Genomic DNA, 22,072 nt, shown 5'->3' with positions numbered 1-22,072 from the left:
TGGAGAAATCTGGGTCTGATGGCAGGGAAACCTGACTTGAAGCTGCAACAGGTCCAAAAGAGGATTGGATTTCTATTTTAAGGAATGTTTTCTTGGAGGCAAGGAGGAGCAACAGTGGATAGAGTGGGTGCTTTCTCTGTTTCATCAAATTGAACTTATGTTGAAGTGAACAAGTTTCACTATAAAATAGATGCATTATATTTGTACCATATTCATTTTAATAAGTTCATTGTAACCATGCATTGCTGCTTTAATGAAATATCATCAACCTGAAGTGTAACTCAGTTCCTTGCTCCACAAACGCTGCCTGACCTGCTGAGTATTTTCAGCTCTTTCTGTTTTTAGTTCAGTTTTCCAGTGTGCTGATTATTTTGCTTTCATGTAAAGCTGTAACCTGTTTTAACTTGGTTTTTATTCTACACACAGATACATGCGTTTCTACCAAAAACAGCTGAAAATAGTTCATAATTACCCTTCCATGTCAGAAAAGGAGCTGCACGAATTCAGTACTGCTATCAGTAAATGTTTTGATGTAATTGAAATCTATAAACCGGTATGTGAACTCTTTAATCATGTAACACAGTGACAGAAATAATAAGGTTATTGGGAAAATAAATCTATGGGCAGAATTTTATGCCCCGCAGATAGGCGCGTGCCCGAATCGATCGGGTGTAAAAGGGCTCACGATGACGCCGGGCGAGCATCCCAACTTCATCATGCACTCACACGGGCTCGGTCAGCGGGCTCATGCAAGAGTCAGCAGCGCACCTGCCGAACATTAAGAGGCCCATTAAGGCCATTAATGTTTTTTGCTGCCCCATCCACGGGTGGGTTAAGGTTTCTGAAATTAATTTTTTAAAAAATAAAAATGTTTTGACAGAATTTTTATAATCTATGTTCATTTGAGGGAGTCTGATGTGTGGACACTTTTTCCTGCGTTTCCAAATCTTTATTTCATTGCTTGAAATTCTTCAGTTCCCCGAGGCAGCTCTCTGCTCTCAAGGAGCTTCCATTGCGCACACCTCCCTGCCCCCAGACTTCAGTGCTCACCCTCCTCCCGGCCCCACCCTGGCAGTGCTGGGCCTTTCAGTGCACGTTTCTCGCTGGCTGGCCATGAATTGACCAGCCAGCGTGAAATCGTGGTCGGGAGCCAATTGCGGGCAGCTGGCCGTTTCCCGGCCGCTCCTCGGCTCATCCACCACATCTGCCCAACAACCCAAAAATCCTGCCCTATATTTCCTTTTCTCTTTGTTCAGTAAATATTCCAACGGGACTCCTAAGATTCTGTAAATGCCACTCTATAATTGACGCCCTTAGAGAGATGTGGTAGATCTGGCCCAAAATCAAAACAGCAAATGCTTGCAATGTACTGCAAATCCGTCAGCATTAGAAAAGTGTTCAGACAAAGGTCCTTCATCAAAAGGCTGTCATCTTTATCCAGAACTAATGTCTTTATTCACTCTTTTCAGAAGCTGACAGACTTGCTGTGCATTACCAACAATTTTAGATTTCTAGCGTTAGTAGACTTTTCTCAGTAAGACTAATCGGCAGGTGGCATACTACATCAATTGGGTTGCTGCTTTTAGCTGTGTCCAAAGACAGGGAGCAGGATAGGGATTGGGAAGTGTTATAGAATTGATCTTCAGACAACTTTTCTTAGAGGACACATTTAACTTTATTTACAAGACAGCCGCAGCAACTACACATGTGCATCAGACTAAAGAAGAACTCTGTACTAGAGGTTCCCCACGCTAATAACACATTGGTTTACACAGATCATGTGATCTTACAACACAGGATTACTCTTAAAGCTACGGTTCAACATTTCCCAAAACTGTAATTACTACATTCCTCCCCCTTTAACTTTTCTGCACATTTTGTATTTACAAGGATATTTCTCTCATGACATTACAATATTTACACAGGTCTTGAAATTACAAGTTCAGTCTTTTAAGTGGTTTCCTGATCCATGTGGATCGTTGCAATTCCACGATTTCAAATTCTTTTGTGGGAAACACATTCTCTGGAACCACATTAACATCAGGTATCTCATTAGGCACATGCAGCTCATGATCTTCCACTCTGACAGAGACATCGGGCATGTCTGACCTTGGTTGAGCAACTTCATCAGGAACCACTGGTTCAGTAATGGTAACAGATGGAACATCATTTTGCTGGGGTATCTCTCTTTTTCTTAAATGATCCACATGCTTACGGGTGATCCAGCCCTCCACTTCCATGTAGTATGACAATGGTCCGGTCACAGAACTCACTTTACTGGATAACCACCTCGGTCCTCCACCAAAATTCTTTACATATACTATGCTTCTCCAACAGTAAATTGTTGCTCATGATTATGCAAATCATGAATTGCTTTTCGGTTCCCTTGACTTTTCTCCACCTTGCCCTCCAAATTGGGAAGTATTAGGCTCAGATTGTCAGAAGACGGCGCCTTGATGAAAAGAAAGAGGCATAGTCGGAACTCCTGGTAAGCAAATGGTGCAAACTGGCACTTGTATCACTCGATTGACTTGTGATTGACCAGTATTCGTGAATGGTAATCCCAGTAGTTGCAAGTGAACAAATGGCACAGTTGTGGGTTGCCTCTGGTCCAGAGTTCTAGAATGATTCACAAAATCAGGATGTTGAGCAATGCTGAATCCCACACAGTATGAATTTTTTTTAAAGTTGGTGCCTTATCAGTAATCCTGCATCTTCCTTCTATATCAAAACAAAACAAAAACAGAATTACCTGGAAAAACTCAGCAGCCAGTCGAAGGGTCATGAGGACTCGAAACGTCAACTCTTTCCTTCTCCGCCAATGCTGCCAGACCTGCTGAGTTTTTCCAGGTAATTCTGTTTTTGTTTTGTTTTGTTTTGGATTTCCAGCATCCGCAGTTTTTTTGTTTTTTTGTTTTTATCTTCCTTCTATATGTCTTCTTTCTACCACAGAATTTAGCCTCGGCCTTCTTTTTGACTTCACTGTTGGCCAGACTTCTCTCAAATGCAATCTCAACTTGTCTTAGTTCAGTAGTTGAGCTACCCATGACTTCATTATCTACTCGCATCTTGGAAAGTTCTACGACTTTTGCTTTTAAAACCTCTAGCTTCATTTAGCCGATTCATCAGCTTTTCTGTCTCCTTCTTATATCTGTTGGCTTCCTCCTGGAAACGTAAACTTTGCTGCATCTTCCCTGCCAGCTGGTTCTTCAGTTTGATCAGAGAGGTGTTAAATTCTTCCTGCTTCTCTTCGTAATTTTTAAGAGGCACAAACTTTGACCAGAAAGATCCTTGTAATGTGTGAAGGTCTTTCAACAGGTTTTATTTGTGAAGCTCACTCACCTCACCTTGAACTCTATCATTCAGCAGAGTCTCTTTAGGGTTCTTCTGTTGTTTTACCATGTCGTTGTTTAAGACAGTCTTCAGCTCTTCAGGTTGCTGAATACGTACACACACCTTTTTCGTCCTGTTGTGGTCCTTGGACTCCAGGCTCTTTCTGCAGTACTTTGCCTTGTTACTTTTTCAAGACAGGAACTCTTACAGCTTCCTTTTGAAATCTCATTGGCCAATCATGGTTAATTTCCCTCAGCCATTTTCAACCTAGAAGGCTTGGTCTTTTGCCTTCTAATACCGTCACTGGTAGCTTGGTGTCTATAATGAACAGTTGCTCTGGTGATACCTTTTGTTTGGATTTCTTTGCCTGTGTACATTTTCAATTTGGCAGATGTTTGTTCCAAATGTAATTATTTATCACTTTTATTTAAATATCTGAAAGTGTGTACTCCTATTACAGTGGTGGAAGCACCCGTGTCTACTTCCATTTTTAAGGGTTTACAATTCACTTGCCCTGTAACAAATATTGGCTCTGTCTTCCCAGCTTTCATGCTGAATAATGAATAAATGTCAGAATTGGTTGTTTCTGGCTCTTCTACACTGTATACTTCATTGGACTTCGTTTGTTGTTTGCATGCCTGTTTAAACCTTGCTTTGCACTGTCTCATTATGTGACAAAAATAGCATTCTAATTTTCTAAATTGTCAATCACTAAAATACTGATTGTTTCCAGATTGCTGAACATTAGTTTTCAATTTAGTTGCTAAGCTGTTTCCTCTCATTTTTTGGTTAGCGGAGGCTGTTTCCCGCTTCAAGGCAGAGTCCTCGCTTTTCGCGACACTTTCAGCTGACTGTTTCCACCTGACTATGAGAACAGCATTTCATGCTCCTTGAATTGTTTTTGAATCTCTTACAGCTCTTTCCATCACCAGCGTTATTTCTAATGCTTTCTTAAAATCAAGATTCACTTCAGGCAACAATCTTTGCTGAATAGTGTTTTCCTGCACGCCACATACTAAATGATCTCTGAGCATGTCATTCAGGGTTTCACCGAAATCACAATATTCTGTTAGTTGTTTTAATTTCACCATGTAGGTAGCAATTGTATCCCCCAGGTCCTATTCCATGAATTGAACCTGAATCTTTGCATTGTGACTGAGGACTTGGTTGAAAATGTCCTTTAAGCAGGTCAACTAATTCAACTAATTCACTGAAAGACTTCAAATCTGAGGCACTGGGAGCTGTCAAGCTTCGAACTAAACTGTAGGTCTTGTTCCCACAAATACTCAGTAGAATCACTCTCCTCTTTTCCTCCCCTGTGATTTTGTTTGCTCAAAAGTAGAATGCAAGACATTCTATATATTGAGACCAATTATCTGTGGCTGACTCAAAGGGATCGATTCTGCCAAACTGTGGCATTTCGGATAAGTATATCTTATTTTATTTTTAACAAACTTAGATACTCACAATTGCTGGGCAAGGTGCAGCAACAAATCTGATTTATCCCATTCCCGTCACCAGTTTGTTATAGGGTTGATCTTCAGACAACTTTTCTTAGTGGAAACATTTCATTTTATTTACAAGACAGCAGCAGCAACTACACAATGTGTCTCAAACTCCACAACTAAAGAAGAACTGCCTTGTAGAGGTTCCCCACGCTGTTAAAACATTGGTTTACACAGATCATGTGATCTTACAATACAGGATTATTCTTAAAGCTACAGTCAACATTTCCCCAAACTATAATTACCACAGAAGTGAGTGAGCGAGACCATAGTTTGAGACATGATGCAATATCATCCGAAAACACATCAGTTTCGACATATATGTCAACAACACTCAGCTCTATCTCACCACCACCTCCTTGCATCCCTCAGCTACCTCTGGTTTGTCATGCTGCTTGTTTGACATCCAATATCGGATGAGCAGAAATTTCCTACAAATAAAATTTGGAAAGACTGAAGCCATTGTCATTGGTCCCTGTTACAAACTCTCTTCTCTGTCCACCATTTCCTTCCCTGGTAGCTGTCTTAATCTGATTAAGACCATTAGTAGCCTCAGTTTGAGGTTGAGTTTCTGATCAGATATCTGCACCATCAGTAAGAGAGCCTAATTCCACTTCCCTAACATGGCTAGACTCCAACCTCATCTCATCTGCTGCTGAAACCTTCCAATTTCAGTCAGCTGCCATTAATGGGCCTTAATAGACTTTTAATTGGGTCAGTTGTCTACCTGCCATGGGAAAATGGCCTGGGATGGGATGGACCTGGGGAAAAAGCACACAGGCTAGCGCCACAAACTTCTATGACTATCCGCTTCTGTTTTTGGTCCCAATGAAAATTCAAGCCCAGTATTTCAGGTCACTTATCACCAGAACTGAAAGGTCATCGACCTGAAATGTTAACTCTTTTTCTCTCTCCACAGATGCTACCAGACCGTCTGAGTATTCGAGCATGTTATGTTTTATTTCAGATTTTCAGCATCCCCAATATTTTCTTTTAGTCAAAAATATTTTTTATTGATATCCTCTTGTTAATAGTCCACGGCAGTTGTACTACATTGCACTATACAAATATAAATTGTTTAGTTTTCAGTTGGTAAACTGAATTGAAAACCTTCGATAACTAATCCCTCACTGTCATAAGACATTTAAGTGTAGTACAAATGGATTTGTAAGTATAAGTTCAAACTTTTGACGTGCAGTTTGAGTTTTAGAGATGTTCAGACACTGCAGTTCAATACTGAACTGTTCAAAAATTTTACCCAAGGCAGGCAGCAACTGATTTTAAGCTCCATTGCTTTTCTGGGTTACGGGACTTGCATTGTAAAATGGTACTATTAATATGCATTCTCATTGTTTTGTAGAATAAGCTAAAGATAATTCTTGATGCCCCCTCAAAGGTAGCCTCTCTAATTGAAGGTATGCTTGTTTATTAACATTAATTTAGAAAGGTATCAACTGAATGTACTTTCACACTCAAATGACAGGGACTGTCTGCTATTTTAACAGTATTATTAACCTGTGTCAGATTAATACCTTCATTAAGGTAGTTGACAAAAAAGTCAGACTAATACGTGAATATATTCATGGAAGTGTATAATTCCAAGGTGTAAACTTTACTACAATCATAGTAGCTTTCACAAGTTGTGAGCTATAGGTGTCAGTTATTTAGTTTTTAAGTTTGCCATGAAAAAGTAAGCAGGCACTTTCAAAATACTTTTGCCAAATTAGAATATACAAGGATTTCAACATACTGATTGGAATTTATGAATAAGTAAGAACATTCTGAAGAACACCAGCCAGATGGGGGCAGCAACATTTTTTTTGCAAAAATATACTTTGTTCATAAAATATCTAAAAGAACATTACAAAACATTTCAAAATGGCCATCACAGAAAGTGCAATGATATTCAGATTTTCTACGTAGATCATGTTGCACTCTGAGGTGCTCAATACAGTTAAAGGAAGATGACAAACGTTTCAAAATGGTCATTACAGAAACTGCAATGATACTCAAATTATCTTATCTTTTGATGGTGCCTTCCCAGCTGTCATCAGTCAAACTTCATCTTCTGATGATCACAATTAGGTTACTGGCTTGTAGTCCAAGATCGCTGAACGCAGTAAGAAAAAGGATAAACAAAGACAACTTATTTTAGTATTCTAGCTTGAAAAATGGAAAACAAAGTTGTTGTCTAAGTACCAGCTGCACATGGCCAGTGTGAGAAAAACAAGGTCCGAGAAAACAGGTCACTACTGATTATTATTGTTTAAGTAATCAAAGCACAACCATAGCTGGGTTAAGATCAATGTAAGATTTAATACAAAATAACTTAAAATATGCACTATAGACTTAAAATCAAGAGTAAATCAGAAATAAAACCCCTACAGCCTTCACCCTTTAAAATACAAATTACAACAGCATTTTACAATCAAAATTACTAATTTTCGTCATTTATCCAGTTGGAGTGATCCTTTTTTTATATCCCATTGGGGTTTCAAAACTTTTGGAGGGCGTAGCTCGAGTTCAATTACTCATGAGGGCAGTTGTTGATACATTTTATTTATACATTGCTGTATACAGCAGTTAATGAGCAGAAACAGTAATTGAACAAAGACCAATACATGTGATGTAATCCTAATCCATGGATAAATATTCACATTCATGCCCCAACTCCACAAATCCTCCCCGCATGCAGTAATTTTGATATCATCAATCTTTTTATTAATATACTCATTACATTGCTGCGAGCAGAAATACACTTTCAGGGATTTAGCAATGCTCTCTTTTAATTCTTTTAATTGTTCTGGCAGCTGTGGAACATCATAACTGAATCTTATCACAAGCTCCCATAATCGTCCCTTCATCCTATGTTTTACACTAATTTCTATGATATTGTGATGGTAAATATTCATCAATTCTTGATCACCAATTCTAGCAGATGTTTCTGGGTTAAAACAAACGGTTGTTTCAGGAATAGGGCATGGATTTTCGTATCCATAATTATATTCCTTTTCTATAGTGGTAACACAGTATTCCCCTCTCCTACATATGCAGTTTGCGTCATCTTCAAATCAGCTCCAACAGCTTCCATTGTATAATTTACTTGTGTTTGATTAAACCCACATGTTGCTTCAGGGTGGCCCCTTATCTCGCACGGGCACACAATCACTTCTTTCCATGTGTCACATCCTTCCAGCTGAGTTCCTAATACATAATCTTCCAAATTTACTGCATATGGATAGGTATTGTGATATTGTATATGACTACTGTCCCGAATCAATCCTATGTTTTCTACCCAATATATTGGCAATGGTCCAGTTTCGCTCGTTACTACTGGTAGAAAAAGAATTAAACCAATGATGGTCCAATTTGTAGTTTCACATTTGACTTGGGCAGGAACCAGTCCCCTGAGTTGGCAGGCGGTGATGCTATTTTTATACTTTGACAAGGAAGTTAAACGTTCATTAGTGATCCATGAGAGAACTTCACCCTCATGTATCTGTCTCATATTCTCATGCCAGTATCCTTAGCATCTGGCCTGGCAGGCATCCTGCTTACACTCTCTCCATCTGTATTCTTGCAGGACAAGCTGGCACACAACAAAAGAGAGAGGTTGCAGACTGGTGGAGGAATGCCTGACATCAAGGTCTTTGAAAATGGAGTCATCCAGCTGACCAGCAATGATCTGGACCGTTCCTGTGCTGATGGTCAGGTCGATGCTCAACCAAGTGAGGATCCAGAGTGTAACATCCATCAGACAACCATGCTGTGAGTCAGTCCCCCTGTTCCGCATTCCTAAGCCATGCACTCACTGTCTCGCCTTGCTTTTGCATGTACATCTGGGAAGCAGCAGAGGGGGTCCACGACCCAAGCCCTCAACTCAAGCCCAGAAGGCACCTCAGAAGAAGAATCTGATGACACCCTAATTGAAGACCCATCACAGCGCTCACCCACACCCTCCACCACCACAGAGACAGATGCCTATGTGGGATCTAATTCTAGAGTAGCCTCAGAGTCTCAATCTGGTCAGCACATTGTACTGTCTGAACCACAACAGGCAGAGGCAGGGACTTCCCAGGTTTCTGGCATTCAGAGGACTGATGGAGGCCAGGAATATGCTGAGTCTGAGTTAGATGAGGAGCATCTGGACTCAGTCATATCTCAGTTGCTGGATCTGCAAAGGCAAGCTCAGGAACATCAGGAGGGGATGCGTGCTGTACTCCTCAGACTGAAAGGCACGATGGAGGAACCTGTCCACCATCAGTCTGAGGTGATAGCGCCAGCTTATGCCAACGCACCAAGGTCAACGCTGGTAGGATGGTGGCCACCACGGAGACCTTGGTCCAGGACATTGGTCCTGCACTGCTGCACAGGCTGAACTCCATTGCTGGCGCCATAGTTAGCCTCCAATAGTGTCAACTTGAGAGGAGTGTGGGGCGGCTCAATCTCACCCCAGCTTCCAGTGCTCCTCAAGGAGTCAGTCCATAAGGAGGAGAATCAGCAAGTGCACACCACAGGGTCATCTATCCAGGTGACTCCAGGAGTGTCTGGCCCATCCAAATTCCCTCTTCCTGTGATCCCAGCAGCTCCAGCTCCACAGGCCGAGGAGGGTGCCACTGCAGGACCTCAAAAGCAGGCTAGGGCCCTCCAATGTCATCACAGAATGGTGTAGCAGTCAGCAGGCTGCCTCTACCTTGGCTGGGGATGTTGGGGAAGCACCAAGGTGTAGTGGCAGTGTTAGGAAAGTTAAGACGTAACTCTTTTGAGTTAAAACCAATAAAACCAAATTAACAAAATTGGGATAAATCAGGCACAGCCCCTAATTCAGGTCAGCTGTAAAACCAAGAACAAAGTTTAAAGGAAACTTACAAACTTTAAATCAAAATGTGATTAAAGGGGTCAACAAAACACCCCAGTCCCCGCGGTGCCCACCGGGTGCTCCCTCTCCAGGGACATCCGGCCGTGAACGTAGCCGCGGAAGAGGGATAAACAATCGGGCGGGACTCCCCCGTCGATCGCCCGCTGCCTGGACCTGTTAATGGCCAACTTGGCCGGGCCCAGGAGTAGTTTCACAAGGAGGTCCTCCTCCTTCCCGACCCCATTCCGCACCGGGTGCCCATAGATCACGAGCATGGGGCTGAAGTGCAAACAAAACATCAATAAAAGGTTTTTCAAATAACTAAAAAGGGAGTGCAGCCTACAACACCCTATATATGCATGGTCCACGGACTCCACAAGACCGCAAAAAGGGCACGAGAGTCTGTGAACCTATGCATTCTCCTATTATAGGGGACTGCTGCATGCAACACCCTCCAACCCAGGTCCCTGATAGAAAGGGGGAGGACACCTCCGTAGAGGGCCTCCCATCGGGGGCCTCCGCCGCTGGACAGCAACAAGGCACGCCAGGGCGTGTCCGGGTGGCGGACAAGGGCGAGAAAATGGAAGGTGTGCAGCTGCAGTCCGTACAAAAAGCTCCTCTTTGCCGTGCCAAAAGACACAGAGGGCATGTCCCCGAGGCGGCTCTTATTGCGGGGCACCAGCACCCGAGGGAGGGTTCGGGGCTTGGGGCCAATGTGGAATTCCGTCCGAACAGGGGAACGCTCAGACGGAAGACTACCGCGCACCTGGGCCACCTCAAGACCTAAAATTACATCGGGTCCGAGCACGACCGTTCTCAGGTCCTGGATGGCATCGGCTGCGACCTGGACACTCACAGATGCGCGACGCGCCAACTCCTGTGGGAGCATCCAGCCCAGTCCTCCGCCACCCAGCACATCCCCGATCCTAGTCACCCCTGCGGCCACAGCCCTCCTCTCCGCCAACCACTGAAAGGGACGGAGGGGCGGATTCCTGAGCAGCGGCTCTCTGACGATAGCCGCTACTCCTGACGGGGGAGAGCTGCATCGCGAGGCGACCATATTCCAGACTTTGATCAGGTCCTGGTAAAAGACGGGCAACGCCTGCAAGGAGCCACCGAGGCCCCTCTGTTCTATAAACAGGAGCTGCACGTCATAATTCAGGCCGTGCACCTGACGGAAGAAATACGTCGTCAGGGCACACCATCTAGGAGGAGGCTCGACGTAGAGGTATCGCTGCAGGGTCTGAAGGCGGAAAGTCGCCACCTGTGTGCGTAGGCACACTAGCGCCTGACCACCCTCCCTAAGCGGGAGACTCAGAACCTCAGCAGTGACCCAATGCAATCTTTTGTCCCAGAAGAAGTCGACTAACAACTTCTGGATTCTTGTGACAAAGTCCGGGGGAGGGGTCAAAGTGACCAGCCGGTACCACAACACGGCGGCGATCAGCTGGTTTATGACCAGAACTCGACCTCGGTAAGATAGCACTCGGAGCAGTCCTGTCCAGCGCCGCAGGCGAGCGGTGACTGTCGTCTCCAGTTCCTGCCAGTTTGCCGGCCAGGATTCCTCAGCAGGGCAGAGATGGACCCCCAGGTAGAGGAGGCTGGTCCTGCTCCAGGTGAAAGGCCTGAGCTCCTCGGGTAGGGGATCCATCTGCCACTGACCGACCAGGAATCCAGGACGTTTACCCCAGTTGACCCTGGCAGAAGAAGCGGCAGAGTAGACTTCCTGGCACTCGCGCATCCTCCGCAGGTCAGCCGGGTCACTAAACATAAGGAGCACGTCATCGGCGTAAGCCGAAAGGACCACCCCGATGCCCGGCCCGCGCAGAACCAATCCCGACAACCTCCTCCGCAAGAGACGCAGGAAAGGCTCCACGCAACTAGAATACAACTGGCCAGACAGGGGGCAGCCCTGACGTACCCTTCTCCCAAAGCGAAGGGGCGCTGTCAGGGACCCGTTAACCTTCACTAGACACTCCGCGGCGGTGTACAGAAGTCGGATCCGGGCGACAAAATGCGTCCCGAACCCGAACGCTCGCAGAGTTCCGAGTAAGTATCCGTGATCCACCCTGTCGAACACCTTCTCCTGATCGAGAGACAGGAAGGCGCTCGACAGACCAGCCCTCTGGGAATGGTGGATGAAAAGTTAAGATGTAGTTGCACAGCCAGGGCATGGATGTTAATCACTTATACTTAACCTTCACTATTGTAAATAAACTCCCAAGAATGTCTCCTTGCCTATGGCTCCTTGTTATGATGAGCAGTGTTCATGTCATTCAGATGTGAAACCTTTGTCCTTGCACAAAATAAAGGCAGGTGTCTCAGTCCAGGGCCTCTTCCCTGTGCAGTGTGTAACCTTCAGACTAAATTGATGATCCAACTTCACACTCACTGGACACATTACTGATGCCTGCACCTCGATGGTGCTGGTCATTGCTGCTAGAATGTCGTGGACAGGCGTCACAGAGTTTCATCATTCTCTCTGTGTGTTCTCAGCACCTATGAAGGGTGGGGCAGGTCCCCCCATCTCTTCAGCATCTGTGACCAGTGATGGTGGGCTCCTGAAGGGGTCAGGTGCTGAAGGCTGACAAAGGATCAGGTGCATTTAAAGTTTCACGGCTGCATCTCCATGATATGACACTAATCACAGAGCGCAAATGAGGTGCCCTCAGCCAGACAGAAGTCAGACATTCACAGAGGCAATGTGAAGATCTATGGAGTGTCCTCACTGCATGTCATCATCATCCTCCTGGAATCTAGAGACTATTTGGGCTTCTTTGGTGTCACATGAGCCTGAGCACTGACAGTATATACACTGCCATCAGCCACACAGGAGTCAAACGTTCACAGATGCAAGGGAGGAAGTGAAGATTGATTTCATTGCATCTTGTCATCATCCTCCATGAATCTGGCAGCTATGAGGGCCTTTCGAGTGAGCCTGCCTCATCCCGGCATCCTCGCCTTCAAGGACCTCATCACCATCATCCCCTTCAATGTCCTCTTCATCGGAGGATATGTGCAGCTCTTCCATCTTCCCCTCAGCTAGGTCCTCCCCACTCTGCCGCGCAAGGTTTTGGAGCGCACAGCAAGTGATGATGATGCGCAACATCCTCTAGGGACTGTATTGCAGTGCAGTGTCAAGGCACCGGAACCTCATTTTCAAAATGCCTATGGTTTGCTCCATCAAAGTCCGGGTTATGGCATGAGCCTCGTTGTACCGTCGCTCTGCTGCAGCCTGAGGCCACCACACGGGTATCATCAGCCACGTCCTCTATGGGTAGCTCTTGTCCCCGAGGAGCCAACCCTGCAGCCTCTGTGGACCCTAGAAGATGTCAGGGATCTGGGACCCGCTAAGGATGTAGGAGTCGTGGACACCCCCTGGGAATCGTGCGCAGATCTGCAGGATGTGTTTGTGGTGGTCGCACACCAGCTGAACATTCAACGAGTGGAAGCCCTTGAAGTTGATGTAGTTGACTGCTTGTTGCCATGGAGATCTAAGTGCCACGTGAGTACAGTCGATGGCACCCTGCACCTGTGGCAAACCTGAGAACGGCACAAGTCCCAGCGCTATTGCTTCCTGGCTTTCCTGATCCCAGGTGAAATGCAGTTCTGTGCCTTTGCTAAGTTGGCGTCCGTGACCTCCTGGATACACTTGTGTGTTGAGATTTGTGAAATCCCGCACAGGTCACCTGTGGAGCCCTGGAAGGAGCCACTGGCATAAAAATTGACTGCTGCGGTCACTTTCATGGCCACTGGCAGTGGATGGCCACCATGTCCCCTTGGCACCAAATCCTGCAACAGGTGGCACATGTGACTGACCATTTCCTTAGACATGTGCAGTCTTCGGCGACACTGGTCCTCAGTCATCCGCAGGAATGAAAGGCGCTGTCCATAGACCCTGGGTCTGGCTCCTCCTTTTGCCAAGCTAGGCAACCCAGCTGCTCTCTTCTTCTTCTTCTCTGCTCCCTGTAAGCCATGAGGCAGATTGCTAAATCACCAGGCTCCATGTTCCTGAAACTCTCCTCCTGCACGATGAAAGAGAGGGACGTGTGGGTTAACATGGGTGTATTAAGAAATTCTCTTGGTTAAGTCTCAAGTCCCTTCACACATTCAGGAAAGTGCTGGCCCCTACTTGGATGTATGTAGCACGCTCATTGGCTGTCTGAGACCCCACCCACCTCCAACCCACTCCACTTGATTGATTGGCAGCAGCTTCAGCCATTGGACTGCATACTGTGCTCTCAGCTCAGGCGCAGATATTCTCCTAACTCCCACTGCAAGGCTGTGCTGTTAGCTTGGACCATAATGGATACTGGTCCAAACCTGAATAAAGACATTGCAAGGGGCTGTGATTACCTCCACCAGTGACTGCACCATGGCCACCAATCGCAAGGGGATTGTGCAACTTGCCCAGTCGGCCAATTGCTCTACTGCCCCTAAAATGCACATTAATTTGCAGTGTGAACCTGAGGGGTGAAAAGTTCTGGAGCATTTGGTGGCACTTTCATGCTGTTGCGTTGCTTAAGTGGGCAGGAAAGCTTCAGAGGCCTGACTCCAAACGTATCAATGGAGGTGCAGCTGAATGGTTTCAGCTGTAGAAGAATGCTCACTGTTGACAAGCTTATCCAAGTGCAGGGCCGCTTCCCTCACCCCTCCTACCCCCACACCCGTGGCACGTGCTTGAGTATTTCCTTCAGTCTGCCCGTGCTGCCTTGCCGCCCCTGGCCCAGCTGACCCACACTGGAACCCTTTCCCCCGGCACCACACTGAAATCCAGCTGGGAAAAAGCCACTTGCCTGTCTCCCCACCCCCACCCTGTGAATGCATGGCGCCTCTTCCGTGATGTCCTATGGTGATGCTTGCGAGCTCTGCGCAAGGTTGTATGCACTCACCCCCGAGTTCCCCTCGAAATTGAGATCACAAGATACATGCTTTCTAAAGGCACTTGTGAAGCACGCTGCTCTGAAACCGTGCTGACGTGGGCAGTAAATTTGATATAGGGAATGATTCCGGTGAGCAGGGCTTATAATTAGATGCAAATGTATTAAAATGACGTTCCTGACATGCGGTGGTGAGAAACATGACCCTGGCATTGACAGGTAGAGCGGACGATCGCAAATTGGTTTCACAGCGGCGTAGAACCAGTTTTTTGTCTTTTTTGCCATATTGTCGTTCCCACCCTCCCCCCGCATCTGGTCATGATGCCCGACGCCAAGGGGGCCAGAAAATTCCAGCCTTGGTGTTTGCATACCGAGGATCAATCACAGCTTGATGCAGAGCAGCAACTTCTAAAACTTCTTAATCCAGCTGATTTTAAAAATAATAATGCAAGTGAGAGTGGCAAGACTGTTCCCCATGTGCAGGGAATTGCTTCAAAGTCAGGAAGACTGGGAGTGAACCAGTGTCTTGCTAGTTCAGCCTGGATATAATGCATAACACTGCCTAAATCCCTTTTTTATGGAATCCGGCAATATCAGTTTTTTGACATTTTAGATTTGTTAATGGATTTGTCAGATGCAAAGCTGTCATATGTTTGATTCCTGGGAATACCATTTAATGAATTATTGAGAAAGGCATTTTCACAGTATTCATTTTTTTAAAAAAATTTCAGTGTATTAAAATAAACTGGAATTTTGGATTGTCCTTTAAAAGACTGGTTTATTTGGAGCATTTAATTCATACAGCAGCTCCAGTGACCCATCAGAATTCTATCATTTATATGTGCACATTACTTGCCTCTTTATGGCTCCTACTGTAGCTACCGTTGCCCACTCCAGTGTCAGTAACATCATTTCTGAAGATATTCCAGACGCAAGTGAAGAGAGCCGAAGTATAAGGGAAGAAGCAACAGACCAGTCAACCATCATTGACGAAGACAATGTAAGATCATGTGATGACACCAAGAATCTATGTTAAACTGGGTGGTTCAGTTTTGTGCTGTTGTCTTGCCACTAACCTGGTGTAACTAATCATGGGCTAGATTTTACACTGAGGACTTGAGGTGGCAGAAGTCCTGCCTCTGAGACTTGCCGGCCAATCAAATGCCTGGCAGCTTCCAGTCCCAGCAGCAGCACCAGGAATGGTGGCCACCACTAGGACTGCATCCAGTTCTCAATTGCATTGATCGATGGAACTGAATGCACAGGTAAATATGGGGGTTGGGTAGTCTCACCTGGCGAGGTGGGGTAGGGAAGGGCATGGGGGGAGGGGAAATGCAGAGGTGTTGCTTGCGTGGAGGGTCTCTGATGGGCACAGCGAGACTGTACAGAAGGTATCTTCCCTTGTGGGCTTCACATTTGCCACCGCCTTCTGCCCCCCAAAGTAAAATCCCAGTGGTGGTGGGAGGAGGCCCTTAAGCAGCCACTAATTGGTCATTTAAGGGTGTCAATTGGCACAGAGGAGGGTGGGCCTCCCTTTGCCTCCCCAGTTGCATGGGCCTCCCTTTGCCTCCCCAGTTGCAGGTAAAATTGTAGCAGGACAGGTGGGTGTCAGGAAAAGCACCCATGGCATAGCACCCAATTTTACACACTCTTGCCTGCCAACCCACACCCTGGGGTGGTGGGGTGGAGCAGGGGGTTGGTGGCGGGGTGTGGTGGTGAGGGGGTTGATGTTGGTGGTGGTAGGGCTGAAAATTCCACCCATGTTGTATGGGGCAGTTCCCACCTGACAGGCTTTCTTATTTCTGTAATAGCAGTATGGTTATGTACGTTAAAGTTGCAGTTCCCATGCAAAGGACTGTGATACACTGATACTTACCGCATTAAGTAGCTTTACTACAATGACGAAAGCCAAAGTGAATAATCCTATGGCCATCACACCCGATCGTGCAATTGTGGTGTTTCTTATGCACATTTAAAATTGATAGTCTTAAACAGCTGCCATTTTCATACAAAGGCATTTGGCAAACTTCTATTAATTTGTTTAGACCCTGATCATGTTAAAAAAAATCAATTAGAACATGATTCTTCTCCCCCCACCCCCAACAAAAAATGTTTACCAAAGCTTTATCTTAACAGATCTTAACATCTTTAAAGAGGGTTATGATATGTCAGTTTCATAGTGAATAATAACAGTGACCTACATTACTATGTTCCAGGGAGAAGGAGCAGAGCTTTCAGAGCAGGAACTAGGCTCTCATATTCCAGGTGTGTATTTTGAAACTAAATAACTCTGACACAGAACCTCCATAAAGTTCAGGCTGTGCGCCTGTAATTATTATTCCATGCCTCCAGTCATGTTTAAAACAATAACAGCTGTTTTCAGAACGTGTACTGTGCAAACTTAAGTCAAGCTCTGGTTTACATTATGAAAATAAGAATGTACTTCATATGGGAACCTCAACATAAAACATTAGACTTAAAATGAATTCTGTTTAACATCCATCTGTATTTTTCATTCCTTTTGGGCTTTTTTGTGTGGGAGTGAATATTTTTGTTTAAGCAATGAGCACTAATTGAACATTCTTTGAGAACTGGCATAAAGGATGTACTGAGGCTAGCAAAGGAGCTGAATTAACCCACTCATTTAACATGACTCAGTCACTGAAGCAGCTGGGTTTAATGACTTTTTACGAACACTCGCTCAGCCCTTCCACATCATTGGGCCCTGCAAATCCTCCTGTACTGTTCTCCCCCACCACCCTGATCGTCTCAATTTCTTTCACTGAAAAGTCAGGCTGAGTGTAAAGCTTAATGCTCATGTTGTCTTTTTTTAACATTAAACAAAGAAAATTTTCTATACTATTTAATTTTTTTCATATACGTATCAGCTAGAATATTTATTTCTTCATGTTTTTTCTTGGTTGCTCACCTGAAAGTGCATACTGTTGCTGGGGTTTTCTCTTCCTGGTACCTCACCCAAGCAGCCTGGATGATAAATATCTTGGGTTAAGCTGTTGCCCCTGTTACAGTCTCTCTCACAAACAAAAATCCAGTATCGTTTTTACACTCAAGAGCTGGATCGCGTGATCTCACTCCAAGAGCTCCATAGGCGCTGTGCCTCCATAGAAGCAGCTTCTGTCCTTCGCAGATGCAACTTGGTAGCTGATGTAAGCCAGTGTCCTTTTCTTAGGAAAAGTGTTCTTTTCAAAAAAGTTCCGTATATATGTACACCCAGCCGATGACATTAGAAATAAGTATTTCATATAACACATCTTCATGTCAGTATGATAAATAATAAAGAGAGTGAAAAATGATAGATTCATTCTCACATGTATGCAACCATTACCTCTTTGTGTTTCTAACCCTGCTTTAGGTCTCAGAATCGAAAGTATCCACAAATGGGAGGAAGTTGAAGGAAGTAGAAACACCAGTATTTTGTCAGCGCTGGAGTCATCCTTTATTAGCCAGCATTTATCAGAGGAAGGGTCTATGGAGAACACAGAGGCATTCTTATCCAAGTCAAAAAGCGTAAGATCAAAGAGGGAAATGGTGCCATTAGCTTCTGGAATCACCCTTTTTTTAATGTTACTGAGATACATGATGTGAGCTTACCTTATTCATACTATATTCATGGTGGGGCACTTTGGTGCACAATAAGCCTTCACATTCACATCATTGACAAGAATGGGGAATTCTAGCCCCAATGTGCTATTCATGTATGCACGCATGTTAATGGAATAGCTGGTGTGGTACTGAGCCTGCATGGAGATTCTGTACTTGGCTGATACTTGTTATGACCAGTGCAGTTGGGAAAGTGGAGTTATTTAAAAATCCCAGAGGGAAACTTTAAACAACTGTCAACCTATAATTTTAAGTGTCGTGTTTGAGATGAGACTCTAAATTCAGGAATCAGACCACCAGTTCTCGAGGTTTTACATTAAACTAAATGAAACATTTTATTAATTTATACAGGTTAAAATATATATATATACACATGGCTACAAATTAATACTATCATAACTTTTAACAAATTCCCAAACTAATCTCCATTAAGGCAACAGCAACCAAATACCAACGAAAGCATTTTCACCTTACAAATTCAAAATGAGGTTCCTTTCACTTTGGGGCCAGTTGGAGACTTGCAGATGTCTTTTGATCTCACATTGCTTCTGCTCTGCACACCCAAAATGGTTGTCTTGTTATACCTACCACTGCCCATTGAATGTTAATTCTCATTGTGTCAACAACCACCGAAGTAAATCTGTCTAACAAGAAAACCCCTTTCACAGTGCCAATTTTATTAGTAATTTAAACATTTTGCTTGGTGGCTGCTAGATAGTTTTCACCCCACTTCTTGAATGCTCTGTTCAAAAAATGCAAATACACGCTATCTCTCTTCCATATCAAAACTAGTACCCATTAAAGCACCCAAACTAGCTGGCTTTAATCCAGTTAGGACACACCCACAGATTAAGCCTCTGTTTTAAAAGAAAAGTATTTTCCAATAATATTATATACATTAATAGCTTCATAACATACTTAGATAAAATTCCAATGCAAACGGTTAAATAGTTTTTTCCCCACATGGTGTGGCAGATTTGTGGAACAGGCTCTCAGTGAAATAATTAAAAGCTATTTTCCTTAAAAAGTTAATTTTTAAAAAAAAAACAAGTTTTTTAATTTTAACAGAAATCATCATATTTTTGGGAGCATAATTTAGATTATGGGGATAGATATAGACAAACAATTTCCTTGGAGTTGCTCCTGCTTCTGCTCCACTTCCATAACTTCACTGGAAGTATGGCAGAAAGCCCATTTGCACTAGTTTACAGGTGGGATTTCAGATGAGTGTGTGGGGTCTTTTTGTCAATGGGAGTGTTTCATTAGTTGTCAGCTAGTGGTATACTCTGAGGAGGATGTTTTCCCTGCGGACATCAGGACGTTCAATATGTGCCAGCACAGGAAGCCACTTGAGCTGTGTTGGTCTCAATGTCCCAGAAATAATCCTGATGGCTCCCCAGAGGTGGATATCTACCACGTTTGTGCGGCAGCTCCTGAACCAGGTTGAGCAGCAGTACTCTGCTGTTGAATAGACCAGCGTGAGTGAAGTAGTGTGTAGTGTGTTGGTTCTGCTGTCCAAGGTGGAACCCGCCAGTTTCCATATCAGGTCCACTCTCGTCTTGATCTTGGCCCTGGTGTTTTTTTTTACTCATTCATGGGATGTGGGCTTCGCTGGCTGGGCCAGCATTTATTGCCCATCCCTAGTTGCCCTTGAGAAGGTGGTGGTGAATTGCCTTCTTAAACCACTGCAGTCCATGTGGTGCAGGTATACCCACAGTGCTGTTAGGAAGGGAGTTCCAGGATTTTGACCCAGTGACAGGGAAGGAACGATGACGTATTTCCAAGTCAGGATGGTGAGTGACTTGGAGGGGAACTTCCAGGTGGTGGTGTTCCCATCTATCTGCTGCCCTTGTCCTTCTAGATGGTAGTGGTCTTGGGTTTGGAAGGTGCTGTTGAAGGAGCCTTGGTGAATTCCTGCAGTGCATCTTGTAGATGGTACACGCTGCTGCTACTGTGTGTCAGTGGTGGAAGGAGTTAATGTTTGTGTGGTACCAGTCAAGTGAGCTGCTTTGCCCTGGACGGTGTCAAGCTTCTTGAGTGTTGTGGGAGCTGCACCCATCTGGGCTAGTGGGGAGTATTCCATCACACTCCTGACTTGTGCCTTGTAGATGGTGGACAAGCTTTGGGGAGTTAGGAAGTGGGTTACTCATTGCACAATTCCTAGTCTCTGACTTGCTCTTATAGCCACAGTATTTAAATAGCTAGCCCAGTCCAGTTTCTGGTCAATGGTAACTCCCAGGATGTTGATAGTGGAGGATTCAGTGATGGCAATGCCATTGAACATCAAGGGGCGATGGTTGGATTCTCTCTTGTTGGAGATAGTCATTGCCTGACATTTGTGTGGCACGAATGTTACTTGCCACTTGTCAGCCCAAGCTTGGATATGGTCCACGTCTTGCTGCAATTGGACGTGAGCTGCTTCAGTATCTGGGGAGCCACATTGTGCAATCATCAGTGAACATCCCCAGTTCTGACCTTATGATGGAAGGAAGGTCATTGATGAAGCAGATGAAGATGGTTGGGCCGAGGATACTACCCTGAGGAGCTCCTGCGGTGATGTCCTGGAGCTGAAATGATTGATCTCCAATAACCACAGCCATCTTCCTTTGTGCTTGGTATGACTCCAACCAGTGGAGAGTTTTCCCCCTGATTTCCATTGACTCCAGTTTTGCTAAGGCCCCTTGATGCCACACTCTGTCAAATGCAGCCTTGATGTTAAGGGCGGTCGCTCTTATCTCACCTCAGGAGTTCAGCTGTTTTGTTCATGTTTGAATCAAGGCTGTAATGAGGTCAGGAGCTGAGTGGCCCTGGCGGAACCCAAAGTGGGCATCAGTGAGCAGGTTATTGCAAAGCAAGTGCCACTTGATAGCACTGCTAATGACCCCTTCCAATACTTTACTGATGATGGAGAGTAGAGTGAGAGGGCAATAATTGGCCAGGTTGGATTTGTCCTGCTTTTTGTGTACGGGACTTATCTGGGCAATTTTCCACACAGCCGGGTAGATGCCAGTGTTGTATTGTACTGGAACAGTTTGGTTAGGGGGCAGAGCAAGTTCTGGAGCACAAGTCTTCAGTACTATTGCCGGAATATTGTCAGGGCCCATAGCCTTAGCAGTATCCTGTGCCTTCAGCCATTTCTTGATATCACACAGAGTGAATCGAATTGGCTGAAGACTGGCATCTATGATGCTGGGGACTTCTGGAGCAGGCCGAAATGGATCATCCACTCGGTACTTCTGGCTGATGATTGTAACAAATGTCTTGTCTTTTGCACTGATGTGCTGGGCTCCTCCAGCATTGAGGATGGGGATATATGGGGAGTCTCCTCCTCCAGTGAGCTGTTTAATTGTCCACCACCATTCACGACTGGAAATGGCAGGACTGCAGAGCTTAGATCTGATCTGGTGGTCGTGGGATTGCTTAGCCCTGTCTATCACTTGCTGCTTATGCTGTTTGGCACGCAAGTAGTCCTGTGTTATAGCTTCACCAGGTTAATGCCTCATTTTTAGGTATGCCTTGCATGCCCTCCTGCACTCTTCATTGAACCAGGGTTTATCCCCTAGCTTAATGGTCATGGTAGAATGGGAGATATGCCGGGCCATGAGGTGTTCGATTGGTTCAAGTACAATTCTGCTGCTTCTGATGGCCCACAGCACCTTATGGTTGCCCAGTCTTGCGTTGCTAGATCTGTTCGAAATCTATCCCATTTAGCACAGTGGTAGTGCCACACAACACAATGGAGGGTATCCTCAATGACCTGATGCCATGAAACTTCATGGGGTCCAGAGTCGATGTTGAGGATTCCCAGGGCAACTCCCTCCCGACTGTATACCACTGTGCCGCCACCTCTGCTGGGCCTGTCCTGCTGGTGGGAC

General features: G+C 45.1%; 1 protein-coding gene across 1 annotated transcript in view; it reads left to right on the top strand.

Moving 5' to 3' along the window:
• ccdc180 (coiled-coil domain containing 180) overlaps positions 1–22,072 on the top strand; it is a 151,068-nt gene that overhangs the window by 55,478 nt on the left and 73,518 nt on the right. Inside the window, exons 16-20 of the mRNA XM_041194471.1 lie at positions 427–553; positions 6,199–6,253; positions 15,455–15,576; positions 16,793–16,841; positions 17,950–18,104. Coding sequence (XP_041050405.1) covers positions 427–553; positions 6,199–6,253; positions 15,455–15,576; positions 16,793–16,841; positions 17,950–18,104 — 508 coding nt within the window. The remainder of the gene's footprint in view (positions 1–426; positions 554–6,198; positions 6,254–15,454; positions 15,577–16,792; positions 16,842–17,949; positions 18,105–22,072) is intronic.

This window comes from Carcharodon carcharias, chromosome 8 (assembly GCF_017639515.1).
Source record: "Carcharodon carcharias isolate sCarCar2 chromosome 8, sCarCar2.pri, whole genome shotgun sequence".
Classification (NCBI taxonomy): domain Eukaryota; kingdom Metazoa; phylum Chordata; class Chondrichthyes; order Lamniformes; family Lamnidae; genus Carcharodon; species Carcharodon carcharias.
The sequence above is the reverse complement of the archived record's forward strand: the minus strand, read 5'-3'. Positions and strand labels throughout refer to the sequence as shown.